This window comes from Octopus bimaculoides, chromosome 6 (assembly GCF_001194135.2).
Source record: "Octopus bimaculoides isolate UCB-OBI-ISO-001 chromosome 6, ASM119413v2, whole genome shotgun sequence".
Classification (NCBI taxonomy): domain Eukaryota; kingdom Metazoa; phylum Mollusca; class Cephalopoda; order Octopoda; family Octopodidae; genus Octopus; species Octopus bimaculoides.
This window is the reverse complement of record NC_068986.1, coordinates 90,129,961-90,154,888: the sequence shown is the minus strand read 5'-3', so window position 1 is coordinate 90,154,888 and position 24,928 is coordinate 90,129,961. Positions and strand designations below refer to the sequence as shown.

Below are 24,928 nucleotides of genomic sequence, written 5' to 3'. Positions count from 1 at the left end.
GGCCACGCTCAAAATGGTGCATCTCATGTGCCACCCGCACAAGAACCAGTCCAGGGGCACTGGCAACGATCTTACTTGGCTTGCCGGGTCTTCTCACGCACAGCACATTTCCAAAGGTCTCAGTCAGTAGTCATCGCCTCGGTGAGGCCCAATGTACGAAGGTCTTGCCTCACCACCTCAGCCCAGGTCTTCCTGGGCCTACCTCTTCCACGGGTTCCCTCAACTGTTAGGGTGTGGCACTTTTTCACGCAGCTATCTTCATCCATTCTCACCACATGTCCATACCAGCGCAATCGTCTCTCTTGCACACCACAACTGATATCATCATCATTTGATGACTGTTTTCCATGCTGGCATAGGTTGGATGATTAGACAGGATCTTGAGCTGCAGGGCTGCATGTGCTCTATATCAGCTCTGGAATGGTTTCCTGGGATAGATGCCCTTCCTAATGTCAACCACTTAACAGTGTATTTAAAAAATATGGAATGCTCCCTGAATGTGTGTGGGGGTGTCTTTCTCCACCTCCCACTTGACAACCAATGCTGGTTTATTGGTGTCCTTGTAAATTAGTGGTTCAGCAAAAGAGACCAATACAATAAAGTACCAAACTTAAAAGAAAAGTAAGTACTGGGGTTAATTTGTTTGACTAAACCCTTCAAGGCAGTGTCCCAGCATGGTCTCAATCCAATGACTAAAACAATTAAAAGACAGAAAGATCCATGAACAGAAACGAAGAATATGTAAATCTTGAAACAATATGAAGCCAGAGAACGAAATCTTTAAAACAATTTGGATGTCTTCCAAAATAAGACATAGTTCAATCAAAATTCTTTTAAATCTGGAAATGATTCATCACTCTCCTCACTACCATATACCCCAGCATATTTGGGTCTTTTACTTAAAACTCTCTTCCACCACACCCTATTACACACACACACACACACACATAGTGATTAAACAAAATATTCACCAGATATTTCTTTAAAAGTGTTAATATGACATATGCAAATGCTTGAAGTCACTAGAAAAATATGCAGACTTTTAACTTCATCTACAGGAATGTGCTAATGTGCTCAAGTCTTTGTATTAAAAATATAAATATAGTATGATGATGTAGGTAAAGAATTAAAAGGGATAGACATCAGTTTGAATATGACTTAATTCTTTTTTTTTTTTCGAGCATGTTCATTAAAAATCTACTCTGAATATATTTGGTTAAAGCATGAAAGATGAGTCACTATTCTGTATCCATTGGATATACACACTCCATTAACACAACACACACAAATGTACTTCATTACCACATACGCAACATTGCTATGCACACAAAAAAGGCTTTCATTGTCACATACACACGGATATAGTAATTACAACACAAACACTTCATTGATACAAACAAACACACTTTCACTGACACATACACACAATTTTGTAACCACACACACACACACACACACACACACACACACACACACACACACACACACACACTTTCGTCACCACATAAAATACACTTTCACAACCACATGTACATCTATCACTACACATACACACTTTCATTACCACATACATATACACTTTTGTTACCATATATATACACACACATCCACACACTTCCATTACCACACACATCTCACTTCCATTACCACACAAACACACTCACCCACACTAAATATCAATATTAATATAAATACTAAATAATATGCATTAATATCTTATCTAGATGATGATGATGATAGACTATATTTCTGCAATGCTTTGAATATCTCTTTATATCATTTGGATTCCTTAATTACTCTGCTTTAAAAGAAAATTCTTGAAATTGATTTCTAATAAACATTACAACTTGCGCTTTATTTTATCGATCCCAGAAGGATGAAAGACAACATTGGTGGAATTTGAACTCAGAATGTAAATAGCTATAACTGAATACCACAAGAAATTTTATTCAACACAAACAATTCTACCAAACTACTGTCCTTGTCATTATTATAATAATGACGGATTCTTCTGTCAAAGATGATGTATGAGAGCTCAGCTTTTGCTGAACGACCTACACAAATGATTTGGTAAGAGTGATCAAATGTATGCGTTGTACAGTAGCTCACTCTCGTCATGAAATCGATATTGTTTGTACAGGTGCACAAATGTACAGGTGCACAAATGTACAGGTGCACAAATGTACAGGTGTTGAAGTGATCACAGAGCAACGCGAGATGAAGTGTTTTGCTGAAAGACACAACACACCGCTCAGTCTGGGAATTTATTTATTATTATAATCGTTTAACGTCCACCTTCCATGCTAGCATGGGTTGGACGATTTGACTGAGGACTGGCGAATCAGATGGCTACACCAGGCTCCAATCTGATCTGGCAGAGTTTCTACAGCTGGATGCCCTTCCTAACACCAACCACTCCGAGGGTGTAGTAGCTGCTCTTAAGTGCCACCAGCACGAAGGCCAGTTAGGCGGTACTGGCAACAGCCACGCTCAAAATGGTGTATTTTACGTGCCACCTGCACAAGAGCCAGTCCAGCGGCACTAGCAACGACCTCGCTTGAATGTTTTTTCACGTGCCACCGGCACAAGTGCCAGTAAGGAGACTCTGGTAACGATCATGCTCAAATGGTGTTATTTCCATACCACTAGCACGGAAGCCAGACAGCTGCTTTGGCAATGATCACGCTGGGACAGTGCTAGGTGCCATGATCTAGTGATAGTGAGTGCAACACTCTAACCACTAGACCACATATGTGTGTGTGTGCATATATATGTATATAGAAGTGTGTATATATGCAGGTTGTGTGGTAAGTAGCTTGCTTACCAACAACGTGATTCCAGGTTCAGTCCCACTGCATGGCACCTTGGGTAAGCATCTTCTACTATAACCTCGGGCCAGCAATGCCTTGTGAGTAGATTTGGTAGACAGAAACTGAAAGAAGCTCATCTTATATGTATGTATGTATGTATGTATGTATGTATGTGTGTGTATATGTTTGTGTGTCTGGGTTTGTCCCCCCCCAACATCGCTTGACAACCAATGCTGGTGTGTTTATGTCCTTGTAACTTAGCAGCTCAGTAAAAGAGACTGATAGAATAAGTACAAGGCTTACAAAGAATAAGGCCTGGGGTCAATTTGTTCGACTAAAGGTGGTACTCCAGCATGGCCACAGTCAAATGACTGAAACAAGTAAAAGAATAAAATATAAATATATATATTATATGCATATAGAGAGAGAAAGAGAGAGTACGTGAAGAAGAGAGTGTGGGAGGATGAAGAGGAAAGACTATGTGAGGGTAGGAAGAAGTTAAATAAAGTGAGAGGGAAGGAGGCAAAGAGAGGGGAGAGAGAAACAGGAGAGAGGGTGATGGGGGGGGGTCGACGAGAGAAGGGGAGAAAGGGGACAAAAGAGAGATTGAGGAGAGAAAGTTGGATTATGTGAGGGAGAGAGAGAAAGTATTTGAAGTGTGGAAAAGAGAAGAGAGAGAGAAAGAGAGAGAGAGAGACTGAGTGGTGACTATAAGAGAGAGGGAGTTAAATAAAACATGAGAAAAGAAAAGGTGAAAGTGAAACATAATTAAGGAGTGGGAGTGAGAATGAGAGTACGGGAACGGGAACGGGGTAGACACAAGGGCTGATGAGGTGGAAGTGAGGTGGGGATTGGATATAATAATAACAGTTTCACATTTTGGCTAGTACTTATTTTATCAACCCTGAAAGGATAAAAAACAAAACTGACCTCAGTGGAATTTGAACCCAGAATGTACAGATGGACAAAATGCTGCTAAAAATTCTGCCAGCTCAATAATAATAAATGTTTCAAATTATGGCATAAGGTCTACAATTTTGGTGGGAGGGATTAGTCAATACTACTGATCCCAGTAATTAAAGTTGACTTCTGTGGTGTTTGAACTCAGTATGTAAAGAACCAGAAGAAATACTACTAAGCATTTTGTCCAACATAGTGATGCTTCTGCCAATAATAATAATAATAATAAGAGCGCAAACCTCCGCCAAGGCAACACCAACGTCCTCTCGACAATTAACCAGAGATGATTTTTAAAATGAAAATATCTGAAATGAACTCAACTGCTCTCACAAACAAGAATACTAATAATGAACCCAACCACTCTCAAAAATTAAGTAAAAAAAATTGGAAAAATATCTAGAACCCTTGTCTGGTATCAGATCAATCGCAAAATTTAATCAGTTTATGCCAGTCACAAGGCGAAACATCCCTGAAAGTTTCATCTAAATCCATCCAGTGGTTCTTGAGATATCTTGTCCACAGACAAACAAACAAACACGACTGAAAACAATGCCTCTGCCTTAAGCGAAGATGGAGGTAATAACTGCTTCTAATTTAAGCATAAGGCCAGCAATTTTGAGGGGAGAAGTTAGTCGATTCTATCAATCCCAGTATTTGACTGGTACTTTATTTTATAGACCTTAGAGGGATGAAAGACAAAGTCAACCTCAGCAGGACTTGAACTAACAATGTAGTGAGCATGAAGACTGTAAAGCTTTTTCAAACAATCTAACAATTCCACCAGCTCAAACCAACAATTTTAAGTGGTTAGACTATACCATCAACCCTAGGGCTTGACCAGTACATTATTTAATTGATCCTGGAAGAATGAAAGACAAAGACGATTCTGACGGGATTTGAACTCAGAATTAAAGAACTTGCCAATTCATTACCTTAATTATTTCTTTTATTGGTCTCAAGAAGCCCAAGTAATAAATGTAACCATTTATTAACGAAAGTTATCAATCATGATTTATCAACCAGCTTAGCAAATTACTTCTTTTCAAAAGATAAAAATTTGTTGTTTACTATGACTTATCAGTAAAGAAACTGAGGTGTGATTAATTTATTTAAGTCAATATACTCCAAACAGGTAAATCTTGTTTTGTCTTATGCACATCTTTCAATATCAACTGATTATAATCTATCAACCACATCTTGAAAAAAAAAAAAAAAAAAAAAAAAAAAAAAAAAAAAAAAGGGGGTCCTCCTAGTGTACTGCTCCCACATTTGGAATAGTGTTGTTGCTATATACACAAACATCCTGAACTACATCCAGACAAGAGCCACTTAACTAAATTTCAATCACTAACAGTCCCTGGCCATTAGGTTTACTGTCTCCTCTCTGTCTTTTCTGTTGCTACTACAATGGTCTCTGTTCATCAAAGCTGGCTGGTCTTGTACTTCTAAACATTTAGCATTCCTAATCCACTATCTTTCTACCTCTCCTCAACTCCAGTGCATCCAGCCCCATTGGCCTTGTACAAACCATTATTCCTAGTCATTTCTCCTTAGAATATTAGTTTTCTGGAATCTTTTCCTTTGCACACATGTTTCTTGCAATTGTTGATCTGCAATAATTCAAATATAACACTAATGACATCAAGCTCACTGATTTCCAAGGGCCTGCAAATATCATGAGTAATGCCCTTTCCTCCATACTCAAAAAGTTTTTTAAAAAATTTTTAAAAAAAGAAGAAATATACTGGTTAAACAAAAGAGGGATTTCAGTTTTGCCTTTTTTGAAAGTAGTTGTCTAGTCCTGATGTCTCCATATCATTAAATCTAATAAAAAAAAATCCCAGTCAAAAAACAAATTTATAATAAAGTTTGTTGATACCACTTATCTGGTTCAATAATTTATTCCACCACTTATCTAGTTCAATAATTTATTCCAACTACTTTCTATTTTGATATGATTCCATTCCTACAACTTATGAGAAAAGTATAAGGCCCTTATGTTACCATACCTATCAACAGCAGGTACATTGTTTTTGGTACATTGTTTTTGGTTCAATCATATTGTGTGGCACCTTAGACAAGAGTCTCCTTTATAGCCTAGGGCCAACCAAATCCCTAAGAGTAGATATGGTGAACAGAAATGTGTGTGTGTGCACGCATATTGTCATTTAACATCCATTTTTTATGCTGGCATAGGTGTGATGGTTTGATAGGATCCAGCAAACAGGAGGGCTGCAATGAGCTCCAGTGGCAGTTTTGGTATGTTTTCTCCAGCTAAATTACCCTTTCTAACACCAACCACCTTACAAGGTGTACTAGATGCTTTCTGCATGCCATCAGCACTAATGAGATCACCATGTACGTTACAAGGCAGTTGTGGGAATTTTTTCATTCTTTTTCAAAATAGGCTGATACTTTATTTTATCAACCTCAAAGGTATGAAAGACAAATAATTATTATTCTCGTTCTTTTCATACATACAGGTGTAGCTTGGAAAATGTATTATTTAAGACATTAGGATATGATCTGAAAGAAATGTGACAACTATTTCTAGCTGGTTGAGGAAATGCACTGGTTTTTCTTTGTTATCTTGATTGTTGCCGACTGATCCCAGATCAATCCTGATCCAATAGGTGAAAGTTGTTCAAGTCATAAACATATCACCTTTTTGTCCATCAGGAACTATTTTATACAATATATTTTAGCATGAGATTTGAGGGAGATTTGGTTGCTATTTTCAGCCTGTCAAGTAACTATGTAGAAGTTCCCCTATTGAACAACACCAGCTGATATACACTGATGTCACCTTAGATAAGGGTCAGTCACCTTAGACAAGGGTCAGTCACCAGCCTTAGGACTCATAAGGTAAGGGCTTAAGCGGGTTTCCATGGTGTAAGTGACTGAGATTACAAGCCTCCCCACTGAATGGGATGCTGGTCCATCATAGGGTTAACTTCCCAGTTATTGATGGAATTCATTTATAGTTGAGTGAACTGGAGCAATGTGAAATGGAGTGTTTTGCTCAAGAACAAAATGCACCACCTGGCCTGAAAATCAAAACAAACCACAATCTTATGATCAAGAGGGCAACACCCTAACCAGTAGGCCATACACTTTCACTAGATGGGAAAAATGTTCCTAGACAGCAATATAGCAAGCAGACCAAATGATATTCTCATGACAGAAAAAAAAAGACTCTCCTTCTTTCTTACACTTTCTGTTTCGTTCTTCAGAGTGGTGGGGGTGGATATAAGAGACAGTGGGAGGCACAAGTTAATCCTCTTTCTTTACCTCAGAGAAATAGTCAGATATAAGATAGAGTGAGAGGTATGGATTGACTAGGGAAGTGTGATACATGGTGAAAAGAAAGGCTGGCAACATTTCAGTTACATATTTAGATGTACTTACATTAGCTTCATTACAATAAAGATACAGATTTAATTCAAGGAATTTAGACTATAATTCAATAAATGACCTATATTTTGATGTTAGACAGACACATTTTCCCTATGTCTTTCTACCTCTATCACAACAGCTAGCTAGTTTATATTATATTCTCACGATCACCATCTGTTGATACCTTTTCACAAAACTAGAGCTTCTCACAACAGTATCAAAACAACCTAATTTTCCCAGAGCAATTTTTTTTTTTTTTTCCATTCTATATCATTTTTTTTTACTGCTTGTCAGAAAATGTTGCTATTGGTGCGGTGACTCCTAAAATTGATGTTTTGTACATCAATTATTATGCAGCATATTTAAACCCAAAATATGTTGCAGCTAGTTGGGGGGTTTTTTTTTTTTTTTACTACATTATAATTTAATATTTGTCAGACAGATCATCTTTAACGATAGAGTGTCAGTCATAAGTTAAATGCTATAAATTTTCATGTTGTTACACACCTTGTGGATTTGTAATGAAATTATGTTTAACTGTTGTATAGAAACTGCATGTGCAAAGTGTGTGTGTGTGTGTGTGTGTGTGTTTATAAGTATGTGGCTATGTGAACATAATAATTATTATCATTATCAACAACATCAGCTTAATGGGTTCTTTGTTTTTTGAATTTTTTTTTTTATTATGTAGCACAGGTTGGATACAGCAATACTGAAAATCAACACTCATCTCAATTTTGAGTCATCTCATCTGTAAAGCATTTTAAATGGTGATCTAGTGAGTTGACCATTCATTATTAAACTAATAACAACAAGAGTACTCAGAGAGCGCAAAACTCCACCAAGGCAACACCAACGTCCTCTCAACAATTAGCCGGAGATGAATTTTAAAATGAGAATATCTGAAATAAATTTGACTGCTCTCACAAACAAGACTGCTAAAAATGAATCCAACTGCTCTCAAAGGTTAAGTAAAAACACAGGAAAAATAATCCAGAATCCTTGCCTGGTATTTTAATCAGTTTGTGCCAGTCATGAGGCCGAACATCCCTGGAAGTTTCATCCAAATCCATCCAGCAATTCTTGAGATATCTTGTCCACAGACAAACAAACAAACAAATGCGACTGAAAAACAATACCTCCACCTTCACTAAGGCGGAGGCAATAATTTCAAATTTTGGCACAAGGCCAGCAAATTGAGGAAAGGGAAGGAGTCTATTACATCAACCTCAGTGCTGAACCGATACTCATTTTAGTGACTCCAAAAGGGTGAAAAAGCAAAGTTGACCTTGGTGAAATCTGAACTCAAAATGTAAAGACATATGAAGTGCCACTAATTAATAATAATAATGATAGACACTCACACCAAAGACGATGTGTGAGCACTCAGTGTTTCTTGAACGACCTGCACAAATGATTTGTTTATAGTGATCAAAATGTATGTGTTGGACATTAGCTCACTAACTCCATCAAATCAGTATTACCTGTACAGGTGCACAAGTGTGCCACATGTCACATGCCAAAATGATCACAGAGCTGAAGTGCTTTGCTCAAGAACGCAATGTACCACTCAGTCCAGGAATTTATCTAGCAATTATGAGTTCAACAACCAAACCAAATTTTTGCCACAAGGCCAGCAATTTTAGGGGAAGAAGTAAATAGATATCATTCACCCGATTGGTCGATTTTATCAACCCTAAAAGAATGAAAGGCAAAGTCAACCTTGAAGACATTTGAACTCAGAATGTAAAGCCAGAAGAAATGGCACTAAGCATGGTAACATTTCTGCCAACTTGCCATTTTCAATAATAATAATAACAATAATCCTTTCTACTAAAAGGCACAAGGCTTAAAATTTGCAGGAGTAAAAAAGATGTACCTATATATATATGTGTGTGTGTATATTTGTGTCTGTCCCCCAACATCGCTTGACAACCGATGTTGGCATGTTTACATCCCCGTAACCTAGCGGTTCGGCAAAAGAGACTGATAGAATAAGTACTAGGCCTACAAAGTATAAGCTCTAGGGTCGATTTGCTCGACTAGAGGTGGTGCTCCAGCATGGCCACAGTCAAATGACTGAAACAAGTAAAAGAGTACTTGGATTAAAAGTTCTCTGAAATAGTGTAGCCAGTTGATTCTTATCAACATCTAGATTTTCCCCACAAACTCCACACTTGTCCACCACTAGTCTTTCTTAGAATGCTAACATGGATACTCTACCAACTGCATTGTCTGAGTAGAAGAAGGCAGTGAACAACTAACGACATTCCATACACCAGAAACAGTCTTCACTCTTGCATCACTCAAGATTGCAAACTCCATAAGAGACAAGCTGTAAGAAAACAAGTCTGACAAACAGTAACCACACCTACACACTATCCAGGAATTTCTAAATGCACATTCCAATCAGCACATGTTTATACATCATCTGCCACAACATACCAAACCTGTTGCACAGAAGGTGTTGGCAACTGGACCATCTACTCTGTGGAATGCACCACTTCCAAAACAAATACAAGAACAGACATTCCAATCTTATCAGATGATAACTGGGAACAAGACACGATGGTCAGGTAGATAATAATAACCAAACAGTTAATAACTGAAGGTGCATGCATGTGAATGTTTCATTAGAAATGTATGGTTAAGATACTGAGGTATGTTTCTTGGCAGCACATCATGGGAAAAAGAAAAATAATTGATAAGCAATAATGCTAATAGTTGCCTTTGCTGCTGTTGTTTAATTCTGGGTCAGCTATGATTGAACAGTCCAATGCAGAGAAACATTCTAGTCAAGACCATCTCAACTTTGATTTAAACACTGTGTTTCTTCTATATGATGATACACTGTTGTACTTTTCAATCCAGTGTCATTTCTACTCTAAGGGCTAATACCCTATCTGAAAAATCCTCATTATGTTATACACCCCTTAGACAAGTCATTCAACTCGACTTTCTTCAATCAAGTCACCAGAAATATCAGTGTACCACTATATTTCCTATCCCTTTGATGAGGCACAAAATTTCATTTGCTCCAGTCAAGCCAGTATTTACATATTTAATGCAGAGAACACACAAAAGAAGAAAACATTTAAGAATAATTATGAAGTGAAGAAAATACAACATTAGCTCAATTACTAATATCATTTTAATAATTTCAAATAAGTATCACAGTAGTGATGAAAGTATCACTAAATGGATGTATAATATTGTACACAAACTGACATGAAAATTTAACATATTCTTAAAAAGAAATCACAGGTTAATTACTTGGGGATGCCATCTGCATGGAAAATACTTTTCCGAATATGACCATTATTCACAATTGTAAACAATATTCTATAATCCTCTCAACACTAGGCTGTGTTGGTGACATGGTGTAGCTTCAAGTAAATCTGACCAGAATTATTACACTAGGCATAGCAGTCAAATATCCTTCAAATCACACCACATTGTGTTATGAAATGAAGGATACATTGTGGCCATCATCCTCATCTTCATTATTTTAATGTTCACTTTTTCATGCTGGCATAGGTCAGAATTTGCTGAAGCAGATTTTTTACAGGTAGATTTTCTATACTCTTCCTGTCACCAATCCTCACTGGTTTCCAAGCAAGCTAATATTTCTTCATGACTGGACATGTTTTCACAGATTGGAAATGAATGATACCTTTTTCCAAATGTGACCATTTTCACACACACACACACACAAAAGTAGCTCTAACATATGTAACTTTAAGTCATATGGGACTGAGTCAAACAGCTACTACATACACACACACACAATGGGCTTCTTTCAGTTTCCATCTCCCAAATCCATTTGTAAAGCTTTGGTTGACTCAGGTTATAGTAGAAAACACTAGTACAGGTGTACTAGTACAGTTTTCTAGTACTATACTGTACTAGAAAACACTAGACTCAGGTTATAGTAGAAAACACTAGCGGACTGACCCCAAGATTATGTGGTTGTGAAGCAATCTTAACCACACAGCCATAAAAAATGGGGTGGTCATTGCTGGAAAGACCATTGTCATAGGCCTACTCAACCAAGGTTGACCAGGAATTTACTACTACTACTGCACATACTTAATGACAGTTATAGATTTTTTTTTTTTTTTGGCATCTTTTACAGTAAAATTAAAACATGCAAATGTCTTTATCTAACCTGTCAAAACTATTTAAACCACTCCAGAGAATACAAGATAAAACGGGGATAGTGTAGAATGTTAAAAACCATATTAGTTCCAATAAAAGATCTAAAGGTAAAATATGGCTCGCCAAATGCAATATGTTTGTAAGTAAAAAAAAAAAAAATCATGGCACCTGAAGGTAATCAAAGCCAATACCGACTGACACCTAACAAAGTACAAAAAAATGGATGTTGAGTGTCTAATACAGAATCTTTACTCATTTAAATGCAAAACATGTTTTAAAAGAAAACATTTTTTTTAAATTCCAAAAGAAGGAAAAAAGATAAAGAAGGGAGGGGAAAATGTTGCTTTACAGTATTTGGAGATTCAAATGAATAACTGGAAGTAGTATTTAACCCAGTAGGAGGTTTGAAATAGCTGATGTCTACATGTTTCGGCTTGCATATTTTCAATAACCGCTCAGAGGTTTTGTAATCAGTAGTAAGAAAAAGAAGGGGGAAAAAATAAACCTCTAACTTCGATGTTATAATTTTTTTTTTTTTTTTTTACTATAGTCATCTTTATTTCATTTTGTATTTCATGTCAAAATTTTTGAGAATGTAAAAAAAGGAGAAAAACGACTGTAAAAGGAAAAGAAAAAACAACTATACCATAAACATTTCAAAAGTTTTCAACAGACGTAAAGAAACATGAGATCAAATGACACAATATTTATGTGAAAATGTAGTTAGTAGATCTAATTCAGTTAACTACTAAAAGCCATAGGGAGCGAAAAGAGTTTTTTATTTGTTTTTTTTTTTTTTTTAATATAAGAAACAAGTGAAGTAGTTATTCTTTGGACAAACTAAACAAGGCTTTTTTCTTCAGTTATATTTTCCCCCGTTTTTTCTTTTCCCCTTTGCAAATAGAGGAAGGAGGCGGAAACGTAAGAATAGACATTTTACAGAATCTACTCTTAAACTTCACAATTCCATCTTGGAATTTTTTTAATTTTATTTTTATTTTTTGTCTACAGCTAAAAAGTGACCTAGACACAAGTAAAATAGTCTTCCAGCTACTGTGACTAATAAAAACATTACACTTTTTCTCACTTGCTCAGACAACTTAAAAATCATCAATATAACCAGTAAAGATAATGTACCCAGCAGATAATGGCGCTATTAAGCTGAACTCTTGTCATGAGCCAACAGAGGTGAATGAGAAAACTTAACAGTATTATGTCTTTTGAATTAGTATGTGAAAATAGAGACATATAAAGGAGTTAAGATGAAATCCTCCCATTGACTCAGAGAAGTGAATAAGAAATTAACTGCATTATATTCATCATCATCTAACGTCCGTTTTCCAAGCTGGTACGAGTAGGGCGGTTCGTCCAGAGCTGGTAAGGCCAAGGGCTGCACCAGGCTCCATTGTTCCTGGACGCCCTTCTTAACACCAACCACTCCATACTGTACTGGGTGCTTTAAATGTGACACCAGTATCAATAATGCTGAGGCAGATGGGTCCTCTTAGGTACAGCAATGTACCGGATATCTCAATCCGAAGTCATCTCCTTCGTAAAGCTCAGTGTCTTGAGATTAGCCTTCAATACTTCATCCCATGTTTCCTTGGGTCTCCCTCTTCTACAAGTTCTATCCAAAAATTTTTATCTCTTCTATAACACAAAATATACAAGTATACGAAGTTTGAAAGTGTTTCGGTACCAAAAACACTGCATAAAACATAAATGAAAAGTGTTGCCCGTCAAATCAGAAAGATCCCACATTTGTTTTACAACTAGTACGCAAAATGTAAATGTGCACACATGAAATCGGATACGTTTTAATTTAAGAAATTTGAGCAATGCTCACTTGGATCCGATTACTTATAATGGATTTGCACATACTTCGCAAAGAAAGACAAAATTTGCACTCACAGCAAAAATATATATATATACACACTGGGAGGAAAATTACAGTGGGGGAGGGGATTTACATACGGAACGATGCTTATCAGAGAATCCCGTGTCAATATAAGTAAATGTTTCATTCAAAATTGTATATTTAGAATGACCTTTTTCATCATTAGCAGATTTAACAGATGAAAAACAAAAATATAAGGGGGAAAATGAGAGGAAATAATGGAAATGTAGTAGTGAAAGTAAGAGAACAAACAGTAGACAAACAAATAGATAAATAGACAGATACATAGACACTGACATAAAATAAATTGCAGCTGGTGACAAAACCTATAAGTATGGGGAAAAAAATCTGTGAATTGATAATCAAGATAAAACACACACACACACACACATACATACACAAGCTGTGTGAAGATTCTAACATGTATACTAACAAACGTAAATGTACAGATATATTGGACAAGATAGAAGAGATACACTGGTTTTGATAGATAACTTTAAAAGCAAGATACATTGGACAAGAGAGAACAAACATATTGATAGGATATATAGATACATTAGTTTAAGATACACCAGTATTAGTTCCTCTAAAACAAGAGCATTTTACCACGACCACCTCAAGTTTTTTTGGAGGGGGGGGGGTATTATAATTTTTATTATTTTAATCAAATGGATATTAATTTTGTTCAGTGTTTTCTAACCCATATTTTCTCCTTTCACTTTTCTTTGTACATAACAGTTAACGATGTATTCACATCTGCTCAATATTCCATTGTGAAACACTTAAATAAAATAAACACTTAAATAAAATAAACACTTAAATAAAATAAAGTTTTACTAATAATCTATCTTGGGTTTTCCAACATGCTGTCTCGTACATAAATATTAATGTGTGCATATTTTTGTGTTCATGTATTCATTTATGTCCCATAACTTGGCGATTCAACAAGTAGTCCTGAATAATATAAGAACTCAAATAAAGCGGCGAGCTGGCAGAATCGTTAGCGCGCCAGTATTTCGTCTGCCGTTACGTTCTGAGTTCAAATTCCGCCGAGGTCAACTTTGCCTCTCATCCTTTCGGGGTCGATAAATTAAGTACCAGTTACGCACTGAGGTTGATGTGATTGACTTAACCCAATTGTCCCTTGCGGGCAATAAAGAAATAAGAATCATTAACACGCTTGGCAAAATGCTAAGCAGCATTTCATCCATCTTAACGTTTTTTAAGTCCAAATTTCGATAAAATAAGTACTATTAGCACACTGGGGTCGATTTAATCAACTTACCAAAACCCCGAACTTGCTGGCCACGTGCCAAAATTTGAAATCACTATATGTACCCAATTGAAATAAGTACTGGGGTCCAATTAAGTAAGTAGGAAATATTGAAAGTAGCGCCCCAACAATGTAGCGATCTAATGAGCGAAACAAGTAAACGAATATACACATGATGCATTAAATGTATATACTAAATTACTGGAGTGGAGGCGCAATGGCCTAGAGGTTAGGGCAGCAGACTCGCGGTCATAGGATCGCGGTTTCGATTCCCAGACTGGGCGTTGTGAGTGTTTATTGAGCGATAACACCTAAAGCTCCACGAGGCTCCGACAGGGGATGGTGGCGAACCCTGCTGTACTCTTTCACCACAACTTTCTCTCACTCTTACTTCCTGTTTCTGTTGTGCCTGTAATTCAAAAGGCCAGCCTTGTCACACTGTGTCACGCTGAATATCCCCGAGAACTACGTTAAGGGCACACGTGTCTGTGGAGTGCTCAGCCACTTGCACGTTAATTTCACGAGCAGGCTGTTCCGTTGATCGGATCAACTGGAACCCTCGACGTCGTAACCGACGGAGTGCCAACAATAAATTACTGGTGCATTATAGAGACTCAGCCGTCGCCTATGAACGAGCGTGGCTTCGTAACATGTACCATACTTTTGCTAAATGTTTTAAGTACCTATGAAGTCATGTGCAGACAAAACAGCCTCTTGACTTTTCCACTCTTTTCCACCTAATGACACATCCAGGATGTAACAGCTTCATGAGAGAGTGCTGCAACCAGCACTTGACTGGTTTTCGTTTTGGGCTGAGTAGACTGAGCAATGTAAAATGAAGTGACTTAAGAACAAAACAGCCTGCTCTAGGAATTGAACCCATGACATTATAATTGTAAGTCAAATATCTTTAAGTGCAAGGCCACATGCCTTCAGTGATCTGCTATACTATAGCATTAAATACAACATACCAGGAGTTATAGTTTCACTGTAGGTGATCTTTGTTTTTCAAACTTTTTCACACACCTTGTACAGATCTGGTACAGCATGCTGGTTGTGAAGCTTCCATATTTAGGTGATCTAATCAACAGGAGATGGGTGTTCCAAAAGAACACAAGCCAGAGTAAGGACAGAGTACAAAAAATCATTCAGTTATTACTCATTTCTTTTTTTTAATCTTTTAGGCAGGAGGGAAGGTTATACCCATGGCTCTTTACATGGCCTCCAAGATAGGTAGGAAGAAAGGTGGGGAGAATGCTTGACCCATATGCTTGCTATAGAATGAACAGAATTAAAGTGCCAGATGACAGGTGATAAGTTATATCTACCATCCAGGTAGACCGTGACAGGATTCAAATTCAGAACTAACCAGAACAAATACTGGAAGATATCCAGTTCAATGTTCTTCCCTGAATCCACTGCACTGCCTTGTTAGCTATTTATGAATCCTAAAAGAATATAAAATTAAGTTAACCTTGGTGGGATTTGAACTCAGACAGCAGAGAATTGAAACAAATACCATGTAGCATTCTATCTAAACATTCTGCCAATTTACTGCTGGCAACAAAGAGATTTTAAATCTTCGTGAAGTTAGATTGCATGATGCTTGGGTACAAGTGCAATTTGTGCATGATAGCAAAACTAAATGCAGAGGTCATGTGAAAGCTAGAAAGAAATTAATTCCACTGGAGTAAGTTCATCAATGCATAAAGTATGATTATCCAATAATGTGTAATTACACATTCATGTTAACCACCATGAATAAAAGAGCACAAATAAACTGAAAGACAAACTGACTTAAGAAATATCAGATACAGAGTACAATAGAGAAGACTGCACAACTATGGATAAGTGAGTAAATGAACAATCAAATTTAGGTTAAGAATTGCTGAGAGATCCAAAGTGGAAGGAACATGTAAAATGGGAAGAAGACCCAGGGAGATATGGAAAGGAGTGATGAAGGATGATCTCAAAAGATTGGGCTTACAAAAGAGATAATGATGAACTGCAACAAGTGGAAGGACACTGCTGAACAAAATTCATCCACTTCATTTAAGTATAGGAAAACAGATATAGAAAGGTGATGACAAATACACAACTAGCTTTTCTAATTTCCATTGACTAAATTCCACTAACATGGTACTGTTTAAACACGAGGCTAGGCTACAGTTGAAAACATTAGCACTAGGTTCTGTTCAGTGGGTTCTGTTCACCAAACCATGTGGCTGTCAAATAAATTTGCTAACCACCTAGCTATTCCTGTTCCTAACAAAAATTAACTTTTATTATATTAAAAAATATTTACTGAATAATTTACTTTATCTTGTAAAAATAAAAAGAAAAAAGAAATAAAACATTCCAAACTAATAGTTAATGCTAATAGTTTATGTAGTTGACATTAGAAAGTTAATGAGATATAATTATGCAGTGAGAAGATGATTACTCGAGGACTAACATTACATTTATTACAAACTAATATTGTAACTCAACCACAGAAGAAAAAATGCCAAACAAGCCATGAAAAAAAAAATTCCTTTATCAGGCACCAAATAAAACAAGAGCTTTCAGAGAGCGCAAAGCTCTGCCAAGGCAACATCAATGTCTTCTTAACGATTAGCCAGAGATGATTTTTAAAATGAGAATATCTGAAATAAAATTGACTGCTCTCACAAATGAGAATACTAAAAATGAACCGGACTGCTCTCAAAAAAACAGGAAAAAATAATCCAGAATCCTTGTCTGGTATTGGATCAATCCCAAAACCTAATCAGTTTGTGCCAGTCACAAGGCCAAATATCCCAGAAAGTTTCATCCAAATCCATCCAGCGGTTCTTGAGATATCTTGTCCACAGACAAACAAACAAACAAACAAATACGACTGAAAACAATACCTCTGCCTTCGCCAAGGCAGGAAGACGGAGGTAATAAGAGATCATCTAATGTAACCTTTTAATATTTAAGTGTGAGTGTAATTTAGAGTGAGATTTGGTTGTTATTTCTTGACACACGAAGATTTATTTTAACCCTTTTGTTACCAAGTTTCTGTTGAAATATATAGCCTCTGTTTCAGCTAACTATGAAAACAACAAAGAATTTAGGAAAATAGCTGTCTTTATTAAACTGGTGTTTGGAACATAAATTAACACAAATTTTTATGGAAGGTTTTAGATCACTTTAAATCAAGAAGTTTGTACTGTAGGACCAAGTGTAGTTAAAAGGATTAAGAGAGGAGATAAAGTTTTGTTCATTTGTTTTTTAACCCTCGGTCAGTCCTAAACAAGAGAAATAGAAAGGAATCCCAGCACTGACCATCTTATCTTTTCTTCAATGTCTTTTATTTAAGATGGTAGGGTGTGATTTGAAGGATGTTTGTTATTTCTAGCAAAATGAATGACATGTAGAGGTCCCGCATTTGCTCACAGAGATATAGTTGATTAAATAGTTTAACAGTATCTTAGTCTTTTATTTCATTTCTTGCTGCCAATGCCATCTCCACAACTCTAATTTTAAGATATTTTCACTGGGAACCCTGCAAAATCATCATCCTCATCCTTTTTATGTCCACTCTTCATGTTGACATGTTTTGGACAGGTTGTCCCAGTCATGGCCATCTACTGGGAGCTGCTGCTTCAATAGACTGATCCTCATACACCATTTGGTTTGATTTCTACAACTGGATGTTCTTCCTATTTATTGTCAACCACTTTACAGAGTGTATTTAGTGCATTTTTCATGGCACCAACACTAGAGAGGTTGAATATATACATTCTATACATTCTCTGCTCAAAAATTTGCCAAGCATTTTACAAAGTACATTGGGTACATTTTATGATAGCAACACTAATAAGAGATTGTTTCACTCACTTGTCACTTGAAGGAGTATGAAGTACAGGCTTTCCATTTTAGCACCAGTGCAGGGGATCCCTTGTACACACACACACACACACACACACTAATACATAGACAGACTGACAGACAGACAAACATATATGGGAACTGGAAGATTCAATAACTTAGAGTGACCAGTAATTCCATGGTAGTCCATTAACATTTCATGACTTTTATCTTTTGGATGAAGTTAAGTGTTTAGCCCCAGATAAGAACTCACTGAACAGCTGATGATGAAAGACATTCCACTTGTGACCATATCATGTTTTTCTCAGGAACAGTGTATCCAAGACTACAATATCCCATGTTTCCTTCTGTCTTTTTAAAATGCATGCCATGATCTGAAGTAGATATGGTTGCACTTTCTAGCAAGACAAAGAAACGTTTGATAGTGGCATTCTTCCTTACTGCCACATTTTATACCAAGGAACATAGATGCTCTTCCAACTATCACCTGTTCTCAAGCAAGATAATATTCTCCTAGTCCTTCTCCCAATGTACTGTTCAATGGTCAGACATATTTTCACAGAAAATTATAAGCAATGAAGCCTTTTGTATGAGCGGTGGCCTTATTTTCAATCAGCATGCACAAATGCACACACACACAAAAGTTGTGTGTATGTATATACAAAAGGCTTCTAACAGTTTTCTATCTACCAAATTGCAAGGCATTGGTCAGCCATGGCCATAGCAGACAACATCAATTACCTCAGACATAAGCCTGCTGTAGCTGCAGACACAGTTACTTCTCAATCACGTGGTTTTGAGTTGAGTCCAACTGCACTGCACAACCAACCAAAGTTAGATATAATACTTGTGTGTGTGAGAGAGAGAGAAAGAGAGTGTGTGTATACATATATGTGCTGGTGGCATGTTAAAAGCACCCAGCACATACTATAAAATGGTTGGTATTAGGAAGGACATCCAGTCGTAGAAACCAAGCCAAATCAGACTGGAACCTGGTGCAGCTTCCCAGCTCTGGTGAAACCGTCCAACCAATGCCAGCATGGAAAAAGGATGTTAAAGGATGATGATGATATATGTATATTTTAGTTACATGGGATTTATAAAGAATCAAGGAACATCAACATATAGCGTACAACTGATTGGCTAAACAGAATCAAACTGAGTAGACAGTGAAGTAATCCATTATCAATGCAGAAGGCATTGATGAAGTCAAGACACTTATTGAATAAGCTGCAATTCCAATTGTTTACAAGCTATTCAGCGAATAACAAAATATGGATGTGGCATGAAATGACAATAAACAAATGGATTTTATATGTTACAATAATTGTTTCAGTAAGAATGTTTATTTTAATGCAAGCATAACACAATTTCTAAATTATAGAATACATTATGCAATCCTCATAATCTAAAAATTGTATTATGCTTGCATTAAAATAAAGATTCTTACTGAAACAATTGTCACAGCACATAAAATCCATTTGTTTGTTCCGATATATATTATATTTATATAAAATCCTTATCATGAGTTCAACATCCACTTTTCCATGCTTGCATGGGTCAAATGCAACAGATTTTCTATGACCAGTTATCCTTTCTGCTGCCAATCATTACCTGTCTCCGGGTAAATTAACATACATCATTCCTCCTCGTTCTGCTTCTGTACTGTCCCCAACTTAGCAACTATTATAGCAATTGTTTCTGTTTTAGTAAAAGAAATTCTAGAGATTTCCAGGGGTTTTTTCATTTATTATTAATTTCTGCATCTTTGAAAAGCTTTACTGGAGTTTGAAAAGAAAAACAAGTCATGAGGAGCAATTCTTATCAACTTCACAGGCTCAAAATGTCTGGTGAAGTGGATTATGATGTATGACTACTTGAAATGTGAATAGGACCAATAAGATAGCAATAAGATGATTGCAGTCAAATCTCCCACATAACACACTCAGGACATGTTAGATAATGTAGTCCTAGGTACAATAGGAGTGAATAAGAGATGGGATAGTTATGACTGGAATGACTGCACATAGGTGTACTGAACCACAACTGACCTCAGGCTAAACAACAACAGAGGCAGCTACAGTTCTGGGAAGGAACAGTTTAGAAGTGGGTGTTTGTAGGATGTGATGCAGTATTGAGAAAGAGGGAAAAGTGAGGGTATTGTGTTAGCTCAATGAGGCAGAAACCGTTGAAGTTGGGGGAGATACACTGTAGCATATTAACATGTCTCCAGCAATCCACTAAAGTAGCTTTTGCTTTATTTTTCTTTTACATTTTTCTTTTCTTATGAAATGTAGGTGGTTTTCTTTTGTGTGAAATAATGGCACAGCTCCAGATATGTGAGCAATAACCACATAGGTAGGTCACATTTGAACTAGAGAGAGGGCTAGAATATTTTCAGAACCACTTGAATTTGGTCATCAGTAGTTTGGGCAGTGTGTGTGTGTGTATACGTCCGTGCGTGCGCGTGTAGTGTAGTGCTTGTAAAGTTAAGGAATGAAGAGTGGTATCATGTACATACGCCCTACTCAAGTGAAGCATACAGGTTACCGGGCAAAATACCTGTGACTCTGAGATAAGTTTTGAAAATAAAGGATTCCCAACAATGCAAATACTTTTAGTAATCACCAAAAGTAAGAGTTTGCTGATATCAAGGCTATCAGTACCAGAGTTTCGTAGGACAAGGGACCACAGGTTCATGAAAACATGTCTCAAGAGTATCTAGCTCCACAGAATCTGCACTGAAAGCAAAAAAGTGCTTAACATAACAAGAATTGTTTAGTGTAACGTGGGTTTCGAGTGCACTGGGCAGCAGCCAAATTGACGCCCACCCTTCTTTAAACAATAACAAACCTTCGACTACAGCAAACACACATATGTAAAGTGGTCGCCCTGTGTGGCCCGCAAAACGTCACTCTAAAGCAAATATCGTCTTTTCACTTTCTCCTCTCTTTAATGAAATAAAAATTTGTTATGGAAATTAACGAACGAAACAGCTGTGATTTTCGAAAAGTCTGCTGCTACAACTGAAGGAATGCCATAAAAGAAGTCCCCCCCTCTCCCGCTCTTTTCTTTTAAAAAAAAGTTAAATAGCCACATGTTTTCCTGACACGAAACTGATCCAGGAGCAGTTACTTTGATGGGGATCAGCAAAGTTCGCATTTAGTACCTTCCCCTCTCTCTCTCTCATATACATACATACATATACATTCTCACATACACACGCATATATACACATACATACACATATACAAGGTGGCAAGACAGATGGGATAAAACGGAAGACTTTACGAAGAATTTTGGTATGCGTGTGAGCGGACGCGCATGCGTATGTGTGTACGTTTGTATGCATGCGTGTAGTCAGAATCGAAACAGGTAACAATGTTGTGACTTTCTCAACAGCACAGTTACTTACAGAGCCATCTTTAGTTGAGAAGTGGCGGGTTGAAGGATTCTGCAAAGTTAGAGTAATTATAATACATCCATTTCCCATTTCTTAAACTTTTTGAGTATGTTGTTATTGATGGCAACGACAGAGGGTCCAGATCATATCGTTTACATTGTTTAGGTTATCTGTATTCTAAGTTCAAATCTCACCAGGGACAACTTCGCCTTTTTATTTTTCGCGGAAAGAGGGTTGACGATACGTAACACACATATACAATGAGTTTATCAACTATATTGACAATATACTCTTCTAACAAAACCACATGTAGGTATTACATGAAATATAACAGTCCCTAATTTTTATTAGATATATGAGACGTAGTAGAATTTTCAATACAATAGATCAACAAACGAATCTGTGAATGTATGTATAATAACAGTATATAATTTACCAAATAAATGTGTACATGGAGTATACCGTGTGTGTAGTATGTGTGTAGGGGTGCGTATCATTATATAATACAAAATAATTTTAAAAACTTTATATAGATAGATAGATAGATAGATAGATCGATAGGTAGGTAGGTAGATAGATAGATAGATGATAGTATGTACGTCTGCAATGAATTCTTTCAGATATTATTATAAATACACAAATCGGACTCTATAAATATGCAGTAATTATATGTATAGTGTACATTATGAAATCTCCGATAAACACCGGACCATGTAATAGCGAGGTATAATACAAAAATGCATATGTATGTGTAATAAAGGTCTTTCGACACCAGTATACAAGATAACAGCCTTGACATGAGACTATATGCATGGTAGCGCACGTATGTGTGTATATATATATATATATATATATATATATATATATATATAACACGATTATTAAGCTGTGTACTATGAGAGTACCTAAGGCATGGACCATGTTAGCATGGTTAAGGTTTTTAAGAGTGCATATAATACACTAGTCTATTCCATACAAATACGTTCAACAGACACAATGTATAAATGTTTGGAATACATGCAAGAATACAAAACCTTTATAAGGGTAACATACATAAACGATTGTGTATATACGGGTGGTGTATGAGTATATCTATCTATATATCTCTCTATATATACAGATATATATATATATATATATATATATAAAGACTCCACTCTTATATGCATACGAACTATGTGAACAGACCGATGTATGCATCATCAGCGAAGCCGTAAGGCGAGAATGTTCTTTTAATGCTCTTTAAAAAGACACCGAACTTGAGGACTGACATACGAAGAACGGAAATGTGGAGTCCCAGTGTATCAAGGTGGGGTAGACTCATACAATCAGAGAATTAGGTAGAGTTCTGTAACTAAAACAAGCATCACAATTTTAATTGTGACATTTAATGTCACGAGACATGAATGAAACTTGTTGAAAGAAATAACACAGGAGTACGTCAGCGACCGGGGTGAAACAATAATAACGATGACGATAATGATAACAAAGACAACCCTTTTTTAGACCACAGGCACAAAACCAGTAATTTAATTAAATCGATCCCTCAGTATCTTGGTATATATATTATTTATCGCCCCATCGGTCGGAGTGACAGATACTCCCAACGTGTGTTGAACTCAGTGCAATTATAACACCACAACAGATACTGTAAAGGATATAGACCGGCTAGAATAATCATTACTAACATAATATACGGATTTATATATTTATTAAAGAGAAGCGTGTATAGGATGAGATCTGTGACGTTCATTCCAGAGGGAATTAGCGACACAAAAGTGAAATATATCTTAATGTAAACCGAAACGGAGACGCAGAATCAGCAGTCCGACTCTAAATCGTTTCTAACATAGGCACAAGACCAGATATTTACGAAGAATGGGGTTTGTCGATTGTATCGACACTAGTAAATGACTGGTACTTCGTAGAGAAACGAAAGGTAAAGTAGACCTCGACGGGATTTGAACTCAGAATATAATGAGAGAGCCGGAATAAATACCGATGCTCTAATGATTTTGCCAATCTACCGCCTTTACTCGACACTTGATGATGGTGATAGTGATGGCGCGAAATGAACTGATAATGGTGGTAATAACGGCATTATTTTATGAACGTGATGACAGTGCGCCAATGATGATGATGATGATGACTAAGGTGACCACGACAACAACACGAACACGAGTGCAGTAGTGATGGTAACTGTAATGAAATTGACAACAATGCGAGACTGAAAGGGGAGGTAACTCGATATAACATGCTTTGAAATCAAAGCCATCCGCCCCCACGCGTGCACGTTCACCCACCACAAGACCACTAAGAGCAACAATAATACATCGTCTAACAACCACCACCATCACTCGGATCGGTGGTAAATCACTTCCGGATAAAGAAAGGTAAAAAGGAAAAAAAAATTGTTCTAATATATTACAATAAAAAATAAAGGTTTAAAAAGAATACCTCCTGCTTACCTCAGTTTTAATTTCTCTCAGTAAATAATAAGCTACTCCGAACAGCCATATAATTCCGATGCCGAGCAGCAGGTGAAACCTCCTCCGCATCCTGGTTGTGACTCCGATAGTTCTAGCAACCACCGCCTCCCCATGCGAACGAACACAGGACCTGCCGCTCCGCTACGAAGATTTGAAACTCCGCCTTGATTTCTAAGCAAAGTAGCTAATCGGAGCAAGACTTAGCTTGGTTTGTTTTTTTATTTTATTTATTTATTTAAATATTTGACCAATCAAAATCGTCCCCGAGAAACGAAAGGGGGAGGTTAAAAAAAAAAGCAAGAAAAATAAGTAAAAGAGAAAAACGTACTAAATTAAAAAGTAAACAAACAATCAAATAAATAATGTAATAAATAAATAAATGAATGAATAAATAACAAAATAAACCAGACTGGTCAGAAAGCGAGTGAGTGAGACGCACTTGCGCTTTGCAATACTTCCGTTATGGAAGTTCATCGATGTCGCTGAGAAATATCAACTGTGGAAGAGAATAAGAAGGAGGTGGAGAAGGAAACGGTGAAAAGAGAATCTTGTTAATTATATCCATGTTGGGTCTCCATACCGTTTTTTTTTTTTTTTTTTCTTAATCAACTAGTCTATGTATTATTACAAAGTTTAACTTTGCTCAATCTTCATGGCTATGGACGTGTAGGTATATATATATATATA

General features: G+C 36.7%; 1 protein-coding gene across 1 annotated transcript in view; it reads right to left on the bottom strand.

Annotated features, from left to right (window-relative positions):
* LOC106869793 (polypeptide N-acetylgalactosaminyltransferase 2) overlaps window positions 1–24,443 on the bottom strand; it is a 152,550-nt gene extending 128,107 nt beyond the window's left edge. Inside the window, exon 1 of the mRNA XM_014915654.2 lies at window positions 24,221–24,443. Coding sequence (XP_014771140.2) covers window positions 24,221–24,310 — 90 coding nt within the window. The 5' untranslated portion in view covers window positions 24,311–24,443. The remainder of the gene's footprint in view (window positions 1–24,220) is intronic.
* Window positions 24,444–24,928: the final 485 nt, after the last annotated feature.